The following is an 11,744-nucleotide window of genomic DNA, read 5'->3' on the forward strand; positions in this document are numbered from 1 at the left end:
TGCATTGTGTTCACTCATACACATAACACACAAAAGAGATGAGTAAAAATAAATTAATTTATGAGATGGGTGTGGTGGCCCTCTGGAGGCAGAGGCAGGAGAATCTCTCTGTGATTTCCAGGACAGCCAGCAATGTTACAAAGAGAAAACCAGTCTCAGGAAAAACAAAACAAAACAAAACAAAAACAAAAAAACAAAAGCAAATTCCTTTGCTGGGCGGTGGTGGTGGTGCACTGCTTTAATCCTAGCACTCAGGAGGCAGAGGCAGTCGATTTCTGAGTTCAAGGCCAGCCTTGTCTATAGACTGAGTTCCAGGATGGCCAGTGCTACACAGAGAAATCCTGTCTCAAAAAACACAAAAACAAAGTAAGTACATTTACAAAGGCCTTTGGAGCTCCTGAGAATGAGACTGCAGGGCTGGGGCTGTGCTCAGCATTGAGGTACTTTCCTAGCAGGCAGGAGGACATCCTGGGTTGGCTTCTTAGCAACATAACACAAAACAACACCTAATCAATCACAGAACTCAAGATTCAAACTACCCGGCAGCTTACCAGTTACAGGCTGGAGTTTCAGTCATTACATTTCCCTTTATATACTCACACTGCACACACACTGTTCCATATCACCGTGGAGCTTGCTCCAACCACACAGAACTGGCTTCTGTGTACTGGGAAATGTGTCTAGTGATCTAGTCAATCTCTTCAGCACTGTCATGCTTCACAAAGAACCCAGTAAAGGCTCCAGGCTCCCAACGCACAACATGACAAGATTCTAAAACCAAATTCGATCACATGTGCGATTTTAATAAACTGCCAGACTGCATCCCTCCTCTGGTTTTGTGTAATCTACTTTCCTACAGTCAACAGAATTCTCAGGAAGCTGGGTGTCTTTGCAGTCAAAGAACAGATAGGCAAGACCTCTGAGTGAAAGGCCAAGGTGGTTTAGACCAGATCCCTGGCCAGGTCCTGGGATCTACACAAGTCTACACAGCCAGACTGTTTCACACACAAAAAACCACCGTAATAAAACAAAAGGTTTCAGGGGCTGGAGGGATGACTTAGTGGTTAAGAACACTGGCTGCACTTGCAGAGGTCCTAAGCTCAGTTCCCAGCACCAACATGGTAGCTCACAACCATCTGTAGGTCTGGTCTTAGGGGATCTCTTCTGACCTTTATGGGCACCAAGCACACATACAATACATATACATACATGCAGACAAAACAGCCAGATACATACATTTTTTTTTTTTTTTAAATTTTCAAACTTTCTCATCGGTATCTCAACTGGGAGTAATTCTGCTCCTCTGGGAGAACATAAAATAATCTGGGGAAACATTAGGTTGTTACAAGGGAACAAAAGCACTTTGAAATCTAGTGGACAGGAGCAGGAAGCTATTAACATTAGAACAGAATAGCTTCTAGCAATAAATGAATTATTTAATCTTCAAAATGTAAGTACCAAGGATGAGACCCTGTCTTAGTGGAAAGTAAGTATTTCAGTTCCAGGGAATCCAATGCTTTCTTCTAGATTTATGCACACGGTGCAGACAAGCATGCAGACAAGATATTCATACACATAAAATCTTCAATACACACATAAACACATGCACATACACACGACAACATGCAACACAAATAAAATCACCACACTGGAATAAAGACTCGATTTTCCTAGCACCCACATGGCTTATTACAACTATTTTTAACTCTAATTCCAAGAAATCTGATGCTCTCTTCTGGCTCCTCAGGCACCAGGCATACACATGATGCACAGACACGAAGACAAAACACATACATATAATAAAATCCAGTACCTAAATGTCTAAGACGCTAGTCTGAGGGAGAATGCCCTAACACTGGGAAAACAGAGGCAGGTGGATCTCTGAGTCACGGTAAGTTCCAAGCCAGCCAAGGCTACACACTAAGGCACTGTCTGAAAGCAAAAAAATAAAAAATAAATAAATAAAAATATGTCAGCTCTCAATTTAGAAACTAAAATGCAAAGTCTTATTTGGCAAAAATATTATGTCTGGATTAATTCTGGGACAGCAGCTGAACAACCCACAACATGTGCCAGAAGCATCCAGTCAGGACAGGGCTGCTGATGCGCTGCATTAAAGGCCCTTCACTTGACAAAGCCCTCAGATGTACAAGCAGCTCATCATTTTTTGTAGCTAATGTTTTTCAATTTGGAGAAGGGATTGGGGAGGAGGGTTGGGGGAGGGGGGGAACAGGGTTTCTCTATATAGCTCTGGCTGTCCTAAACCCTATGTAGACCGGGCAGACCTTGTATGTAGACCGGGTATCTGCCTGCCCCTGTGCTGGGATTATTCGCCACTATGCCTGGCTTCTCTGTTCTTATACCTAACTACAGTACACAGCAGTGGTATCTACCTGCCACTAGCTAGAACCCAGAGAATTGTTTCCTGGTCTTTTTACTAACAGGAACTCATTGTTAAATGTGTTGATGTCTAAGACATGTGAGCGAAGAGGTAAATGAGGAGAGTCCCCTTCCCTAATCCTAGCACAGCAGAGATACACAGACTTCCCAGGCAAAGTGGTGCCCACCAGGGAGGCTGAGGCAACAGGTCTGAAGCCAGAGGCCATCCTGTGCTTCACCATAGAGACCACATCTCAAAAAAAGTTCGCCAGTTATCCTCTGAAGAAGCCATTTCTCTAGAAGGCAGAGATTGTGTGACACAGTGAGAGGCAGTGCACACTTAAGGACAAGCATCTGAGGGCCTTGTCTGTGTATACTCTAAATTCCTGAAGAACCAACCTATAAAAAGAAAACAGGATTTTTCTGCTGTGAAACAAAACGAGCAGAATTGAAACTTACCCGTGCTCCACAGAATATACTCACGTTTGTACAAGAGTCTCAAGAATGATGTATAACCCTTATTTGCATTCAATTGTGCCAGGTAGACAGACATAAAAGAATTGGGTTAGATCCTGTAATATGATGATACACGTACAGCATTTGAACCTGGGAGGCTGAAGCAGGAGGCTTTCCCTCATCACTGGGCCTTAGAATAATGGATCATTACATGATCACAATCAAGCAGGTAACATGTCAGTAAAGGGATACCAGATGAGAGCTCCAGAGAACTATGAAAAATCAACAAAATCCTAACTGAGCCCATGGGATGGTTTCCAGAAAGCTGCAAAGAACTTACTATTTATTCACTGCACTGTTGGGAAGAAATGGGTACAAATGCAAACGGAAGTGTAGGTTCAAGTAACAAGCTCAGCTGGGCGCAAAGCTGAAAGCCTGCAGCCAAGGCAGGGGCAGTAGAAGGCTCTAAGACACGCTGGTAGACAAACCTAGTGAGCTCACAAATTCCACTAACAAAGAGCTAAGTTAATGTGGGATATCCATACAATTATTTAGCAACCAAAAGCAATGAAATGCTGATAACACAGATAAGCCTTGAAACAAAGAACGAATATGACATCATCTACATGTTACATCCTAGAATATCTAAAGAAGGAATGTAAACTACTGGCAAGGGCTGGGAAGTCTGGGAGGGAGAGTAATAATGAATGACACAAGATTTCTTGTGTGTGTGTGTTTGTGTGTCTGTCTCACTCTCTAACTCAAGATAAGGAATAGCTGTCTAACAAAAACAAATACAACTGGATGTAGAGGTAGCAGACTACCGTCCAGCACAGGCCAGGTAGAAATAGGAGCTATCTCTTGTCTGTAACATCCCATTTGCATATAACAGCATAAGAATTAGAACCCTCAACTCCAAAGTATGCAAGAATGGGCGTTCATTGTAATTGAAGGAGAAAGCAAAGGGGAGGGTGGTGTTGATTATGGGGTTCAAATCTCCGTGGGCCACAAATGAGGTCTGAAGCCTTTTAGGGAAAGATGATGCTGAGTGGTGAGAGCCAGGCATCAGAGGAAAAATGAATGCTGAGGACAGCCTTCCAACTAGCTCAACCGCACTCAGCAACTGAAATCCGAGCAGTTCAGCTGCAGGACAGATCCCAGGTCTTGACCACTTGACAACACTGCCCTTCATCACGAGTTCAAAAGCAGGACGGTTTAAAACAAACAAAACCCCAAAACAGAAAACCACGTTATTTTGGTAAATGAGGGTGCCCTCTATTCCTCACTCCTATAGACTGCGGGCTGTTACAGATTTAGAGCTATGCAGGGTGACACACGACTTTAATTCTATCATTTTGGGAGGCTGAAGCTCGACTATCGGGCGTTCGAGGACAGCCTGGACTGGCGGTGTATTGTCACGAGCTCTACTGAGCCTAGACAAGCCCAGCACACAGCGGATGCGAACCAAAACAATACGCTAAACGCGTGACCCCAGGAGGCACCTCTCGGGCCCGGGGGAGCAGCGCCACTGCCCCGCTGCTGGATGCTCCCAGGTTTCCGGCCCCGGCGCTGCAACGCTGCCCGTCGCGGTTGCCCTCACCTGCCGGCCCCATGTACTTGATCACGCCTTGGGTCTTGAACACCTCACGGGCCGCCAGCAGCGCATCCTCGCCGTGCGTGGTGTAGAAGTCGCCGCGATCGAAGAGGCGCACAGTCGTGCTCGGCTTCTCCGGCATGCCCTCAAAGAAGCGCACGAAGCCCACCTCGGCCGCGCCCTCTAACTGCAGCGTCTCCTTAGGCTGCACCGCCATTTCCGAACCGCTCCACACAACACCAGAGAGTACAGCGCGACCCCGCGCTAGCCGGGTCCTTTCCCGCCTCCCCAACCTCGCCCCGAAACCGCGTCCGGCCTCGATGAGTTCGTCCAATCAGCATACAGAGTTGCGCCCCGGTGGGTGAGTCTACCGCGATAGCCAATCATAAGCGAGCAAGGCCCCAGCTTCCCGCGAACGCGACTCTAGCTATTGCGCATGCGTCCGGCTTGCCCTCACGCCAACCGCGGGCGCACAACCCCTCCCGAGGCTACGCTTCAGGTCCGCACAGCCCGTTGCCAGGTGAGCGGGTAGCAAGAGTGGGCGGAGTCAGCTGTATTTGTGTATCAAATGACCGGAAACGTGAGTGAAGTACCAAAGAACTTGTAAACAAAGAACTCTCTTTTTCCCTCCACCCAGCCTTGAGTGCCGGACGTGCGTTTGCCGTGCAAACTGCCTGGGTAAGATTTCGGGTTTGTTGTGCACAGTCTCCTACTGACTCAGTTTCGCATTTCGCCCATCGGTGGACAATTCATCCAAAAGACACTTTGCAAGCCAAGTGTGGTGGCGCATGCCCTTAATCCCAGCACTCGGGAGGCCTTTGAGGCCAGCCTAGTCTACCAATCGAGTTACAGGATAGTCAGGACTACACAGAAAAACCCTGTCTGGAAAAAATAAACAATGAAGGACACGTTGGGGGCTGAGGAGATGGCTCGGCAATTTTTTTTTTTTTTTTTTTTTTTTTTTTTTTTTTTTTTGGTTTTTCTGTAAGACCCCAAAAGGGGACTCTCACCCAAGTCCGGACCTGCACGAACCCAAGGACACACGAGAAACCTTCTTGATGCAACTGCAGAGGAGGTTTAATGACGAGGGCCCTCGGGCCGGAATATATCTCACGCAAGAGATAGAGATTCCGACCCCAAGCCCAGGAAACTTGGGATATTTATGGGTAGGGGTTGGGGAGAGCGGGAAAGTTTGGCGCGGTTACATATGATTGGATATATCAAACATCCGTTCCCAAGCCTGGTTTCCATCTAGCCCCCATCCCAGTTATCCTAATTTACATCTGTATCTTGCTCCTGGGAGAATTCCTTTCAAGTGACTTCCGTTTACCCAGGTGTTTTATTGCCTCTATCTTGGGTCTTTTGTGCCTTTGAAATGTTTATTCAAGCCCTTGGAATGCACCCCAGGGGCAGCTAACACTTGAGTGTAAATTGAAACTCTGAACCTAAGAAACTCTCACGTTGAGACCTAAAATTTCATTTTTACAATTTATTCTTACATTTCGAGACAGGGTTTCTCTGTGTAGCCCTGGCTGTCCTGGAACTCACTCTGTAGACCAGGCTGGCCTCGAACTCAGAAATCTGCCTGCCTCTGCCTCCCAAGTGCTGGGATTAAAGGCGTGCGCCACCACTGCCTGGCAAGGCTCAGTAGTTTCTTAGCTTCCTAATGTTTTCACAGTTGCTTACCTTGAGTTCAGTCCCCAGCACCCGCGCAGCTCACCATAACTGGTAACTCCAGATTCTCCGTGTGAGTCGAGGAAGTCAGATACAGACACTTGCACTCAAAAAAAAAAACAAACACACACAATAATTTTTTTCTAAATTTAAATAAAAAATCTAATTTGGAAATGAGTATGGTGGCACACACTTGAAACCCCAGCTCTCAGGAGGTGAGGTCGGATGAACCAAAAGTTCAAGGTGGGGCTGGTGAGAAGCTCAATACAATATTATCCTTGGCTATGCAGTTGAAGGCCAGTTTGGGCTACAGGAGACGACATCCAAAATAAATAAATAAATAAATATCCTGCTTTGGAGTTCTAAATAAATAAACTTCCTGTTTTAGATTTCTATGTAGTAAGACCCTGTTTCAATAAAGAGGGAAAGAGGGAGAGGCTGCACCTCATTTTACTTACGTGCTAGTGAGTGACCACAGACAGCACACTGTTTTAGAAGTAGGTATACACACAGATGGAGAAGTATAAACTGACAGGAAAAACTACAGGGTTATAAATATTCATTAGGGCTAATTAACTGATTAAGATGTGATTGTGGAGCTGAAATACTGCAAGCCCTGAGCCAAATTAGCCTGAGCTAATTTTAGTCCCTAAAGAACTGCTTATTGTTTACCTTAACAACAGCCTTGTGATTGATTATCAAGTAAAGTCTTTGTACAGACCCCTTAGTGTGTACAGCCTTGATTTAAAACTGTCTTTGTTCTGTTACTATAAAATTTCTTGAGGGCCACTGAGATGGCTCTGGGTAAAGGCACTTGTACCAAGCCTGATGACCTGAATTCCATGCCTGGACCTATTGTGTGGTACTCATCAGAGAAGACAACTTGTACACAGGTTTAAGCTAATAGGGCAGCTTTGTTAGTTAACCAGTAACTACTCTGGGTGTTCAGGATCCCCGTGTGGCACTGAACTTTTCTTGGGGTAAGCTTTTAAGCATATAAAAATAAATCCTGGGTTGTCATACTTCAGTTAACAAGAACAGTTAGCCAGAAGTGGGACTATCTAAGCCAAAAGGCAATGTTAGTACATTTAGAGCCTTTCCCAGAATTATGGACTTTGATGAATCAGGCCTTTGTTTTAGTTTTGTCAGGTGATGCTATGTGCTGAATTTACAGACTGAATGGTACTTCCATCATGGAGTTAGTTGTGCAAAGGTTAAGTTGTGCTAAGGTCTGGAGGCCTGTTACAGACCCACAAGTACAGAGAACCAACTCCCGAAAGTCATCCTCAGACTTCACACCCCCATGCAATGGGACTCAAGTACTTATGGATGTGAGCACAGATACGCACAAAACACAAATAGTTAATTTAATAAATAACAAAGCAACTTCATGAAACTGGTATCATGTTGGAACATGGTATTTGGAATAACCTAGAGTGTGTTTGTTGTATTTCATAAAAAAGATAAGGAGAGAAGGAATGTGTTTGGTGTAGGTCTGGTAAGGTGTGGGGGAAGGGAGTGCCTTTTTCGGGCCCATGCTGAGATACCCCTTCCCCTGAGGGACCAGCCACACAACAGTATAGTATAGAGTTTATTCAGGGCATGGGGAGGGGAGTTGAGGGAGTAGAGACTGAAAAAGGCAGAGAGAGAGACAGAGAGACAGACAGAATGAGAATAGAGGAGTAGAGGCTGGCCATGAGCATGTGGAGAGGGGGAGGGGAACAGGAACAGAGGGGGAGCAGGAGCAAGCAGCCCCTTTTATAGTGAGTCAGGCACACCTGGCTGTTGCCAGGTAACTGTGGGGCGGAGCCTTGACTAAATGCCAACTGTTTCTAGGCCATGGTTGCCTGTATTCAATACCAAAATAAACATCTCTTAGTCCCTATGAAGTGAGGGCTGTGTTTTGTATTGATATATGGCTTAAATTCTATAGGATAAAGACCTTAAGGAGGTCAGGGTCCACTGTGCTTGACACCCCCTACCCCATTCTGTAGAAAAATTACTCTGTAGGTTTTGGGGTTTTGTTATTGTTATTTTGTTTATACAAGACTATGTTTAGCTCTGGATGACCTCAAATTCAGTACATAGCTGAGAATGATCATTAACTGGAATTAGAGGCATGAACTATCATCATACCTGGTCTTTCCCAGTGTCATTTTTTTCTTTGATTTATTTATTTTATGCATATGACTACACCACCATTGCTGTCTTCAGACACACCAGAAGAGGGCACCAGACCCCATTACAGATGGTTGTGAGCCACCATGTAGTTGCTGGGAATTGAACTCAGGTCCTCTGGAAGAGCAGTGGTGCTCTTAACCGCTGAGCCATCTCTCCAGCCTCTTTCCCAGTGTCTTTAAGGAGTTTCCAGGGTATTTCCAACAGCCAAATTTAGACACCACTAGCACACAGGCTAATATCTACATACTTGGAAAACGAAGAAATATACATACTCTAACTGCAGACTACCCTCCCCAGCCAACATTTCCTGAAGCTTGAACATGCCTGCCTATTTCCCTGACACTGATCTGGGACTATGAACTTAGTTTGTCTTGCAACCTGAGGCTTCTGTACACACTTGACCTTTTGCTCTGGAATGGCCCTCTTTTGACCTTTCTGTTGGAAATGTCTGGTCATCTTTCAATCCTCAGTCCAAATCCATTCGCAGGAAAGCCTGCTCAGTTCCCCCAGTTGTAGCTAGGTGCACTTCTTACGAGGTTCCACTGCATCGCGTTTACCACTCTGGTTTCAGGAGTCTGAGTACATGTCTCTTTTACCACACATCTGAAAAGGGCTGGGGTGAATACTCATGCATTTATTCATAATAATATTGACTAACAAATATTTACCAGTTTGTCTGGCAGGTTTTTAACTTCACATATGGCTACTGTTCGGGGACTTTTTATTACCATTTCTGAAGTTAATGGACGTAAGATGAAGATGAGCTGGCTGTCAGCCTTGGCAAAGAAGAGTGGCCAGTCTTCACAGCAGCCCAGGCTAGCCTCAGACTCCATATATAGCCAGGCCTCACCTCCTGCCCTGTTGCCTCCTTTCTGAAGTGTTGGGATTACAGCCATGTGTCTGTTTTGAGAGGTTGTTTTAACATTTTTTCTCTTGCTGGTGATATGTATGTATTGATGGCTGATAAACTCCTTTGTAAATCGTTACCAGTTTTAACTCGAGCTGGGTTCTTTTTCCCCATGAAGCTGTGGAATCACTACATGACAGTCGCAGTTGAACAGTGAACGTGCCTTTTATTCTTGAACAGGAATATCCTTATCTAACTGTTGCTTATCCACACCAAGGCAGGTGGGCATGGTGACACAGGAAATAACCCCAGCACTTGGGAGGAGGGGGCAGGTGGAGCAGGAGTTCAAGGCTAACCTTAGCCACACATCAAACCTGTGCCCAGCTTGGGCAACAAGAGACCCTATCTCAAAACAAACAAAACAGAAACCCAAGAATAATGCAGGAAAAAACTCTCAAACCAGATTCTCAATCAGCTGGGAGCTTATAGATACAGGATAAGGAAAAGCTGAGCATGCAGCCCCCTGCAGAGACTGAGGCAGGCGTGTTAGTTTGAGGAAAGTCTGGGCTGTACATGAGCTCCTGTCTCAAAAAAAAAAAAAAAAGTAAAACCTACAAATAGCAAGTGGCCCACAGCCTTATTGCTCTGGAAGCAAAGACAGATGAATTGAACACCACCTCTTTTTACACAGGTCTTTCTGGCCCAGCCAAGGCTGTCTTCAGCTGTCCTGGTACACTTGGGGGCATGTCACTTAACATGCAGGTAGGATTATGAGTAGAAAGTTGTCTGTGGCAGTCACTTTAGTTATATACAACCATTTCCTGCTTGCAGACATTCTGTCCCTATCTCAATGCAAACTAATAAGAAGAGATCCAGACTAGACATTGAGCTAGGTCAAGTACACAGCATGGGATAGCATAGGTAAATCAGGTCTGGTGGCGAACACCTGAAAGCTGAGGCTAGAGGACTGTAATTTGCCTGTGCAACTTAGTAAGATTCTGTCTCAAAAATAGAAGGAAAAGGGCCAAGGATATAAATTTCTAAAATAAGTGACCAGCACTCAGGAGGCAGAGGCAGGCAGACCTCTGAGTCCACAGAGTGACTTGGCCCACAGAATGAGTTTTAGGCCAGCTAGGGATACATAGTCAGACCCTGTCTCTAAAACACATAATAAAAAATAACTGCCGGGTGGTGGTGGCGCACACCTTTAATCCCAGCACTTGGGAGGCAGAGGCAGGTGGATTTCTGAGTTCGAGGTCAGCCTGGTCTACAGAGTGAGTTCCAGGACAGCCAGGACTACACAGAGAAACCCTGTCTCGAAAAAACAAAAAAAACAAAAAAAAGCCACTGACAAGGAGAAGGGATACAGGCCAGTGGTAGACTCTTCACCTAACATTCATGAAACTCTGGTTTCAATACAAAGCACCCCAAAAGACGGTATGATAAAGTTTAAGAAAATGAGTTTGGTGCCAATGTGGAATTTGGGGGAGAGAATATACATTGGTTGCAAAGTGACCAGTGAAGACAGATTAAAGGAACATGTGTTCCTGATAAAGAATGGATCTAGTGACTGAAAATAATGTAAGTCATGGACTATTTGGGGCTTGATGCTTGGTGAAGCAAGCAATACATATTTGATTTTGTTTTGCTAGGTTTTACTGTCTGAGGTGAGTCTCACTAGGTAGCCCTGAAGTTCACAACAAGTATCAAAGGGGCTGTAACTTCACAGAGACCTTTTCTTTTTTTTTAAAGATTTATTTATTTATGTATATCAGTACACTATTGCTGTCTTCAGACACACCAGAAAAGGGCATCAGATCCCATTACAGATAGTTGTGAACCACCATGTGGATACTGGGAATTGAACTCAGGACCTCTGGACGAGCAACCAGTGCTCTTAACCACTGAACCATCTCTCCAGCTCCACTCAGGGGGAGCAATATCACCATGACAGGCTTTGGAGAGAATGTATTGGCCATGCATAGGCACACACCTTAGCAGGGGTAGCTTCAGAGTAGAACTCGATGTGTTAAATGTACCAATTCCAAATTTGCCATGTTAGTGCATGTAGATATGAAGTGGTATCAGCAGAGGGCGGTAGAGAGGCCCAGCAAGAGCAAGTTGTTCTCTAGCTCTGATAGATGCTTGAGGCTACTGCACCATCCAGCTGCTGCAGAATGGGTGGCTTCTCACAGGCTCCAGCTTCTACAAGGACCACCAACACACCTGCTTCTGCAATTCTATAGAATGCCCCCCCCCTTTTTTTTTTTGAGAAAGGATCTATGGGAAAGAGTAGCTCTCTGCCTGGTGTGGAACTCATTGTGTCATAAGTAGATGAGGCTGGCCTCAAACTCCCTTAGATCTACCTGCCTGTTTCCCAAATACTAGGATCAAAGACCAAGTCTGAAGAAAGTACTCGTGGTTTAAATATGGCTGCCATGCTCCCTCCTTGATGATAATGGACTGAACCTCTGAATAATAAATGTGATAATAAATGTTGTCTTTCGAAAGAGTTGCCTTGGTCATGGTGTCTCTTCACAGCAATGGAAACCCTAAGATGCTCCCTGTGAATGCTTTCTCCCGTAAAGGCTGTTATCATTTAACTCCGCAGCT

The 11,744-nt window shown here is 45.1% G+C and overlaps 1 protein-coding gene and 1 long non-coding RNA gene across 2 annotated transcripts in view; one reads left to right on the forward strand and one right to left on the reverse strand.

The window, feature by feature from the left end:
• Msh2 (mutS homolog 2) overlaps positions 1-4,760 on the reverse strand; it is a 58,842-nt gene extending 54,082 nt beyond the window's left edge. Inside the window, exon 1 of the mRNA XM_034514292.2 lies at positions 4,436-4,760. Within this exon, the coding sequence (XP_034370183.1) occupies positions 4,436-4,646 (211 nt within the window). The 5' untranslated portion in view covers positions 4,647-4,760. The remainder of the gene's footprint in view (positions 1-4,435) is intronic.
• Positions 4,761-4,871: 111 nt separating this feature from the next.
• LOC143443939 (uncharacterized) lies at positions 4,872-9,094 on the forward strand. Its single transcript, XR_013113392.1, has 3 exons — positions 4,872-4,949; positions 5,067-5,107; positions 8,956-9,094. It is a non-coding gene; the product is annotated as an uncharacterized LOC143443939 (long non-coding RNA).
• The last annotated feature ends 2,650 nt before the right edge of the window (positions 9,095-11,744 follow it).

The sequence above is a fragment of the Arvicanthis niloticus genome, chromosome 11 (assembly GCF_011762505.2).
Source record: "Arvicanthis niloticus isolate mArvNil1 chromosome 11, mArvNil1.pat.X, whole genome shotgun sequence".
Taxonomy (NCBI): domain Eukaryota; kingdom Metazoa; phylum Chordata; class Mammalia; order Rodentia; family Muridae; genus Arvicanthis; species Arvicanthis niloticus.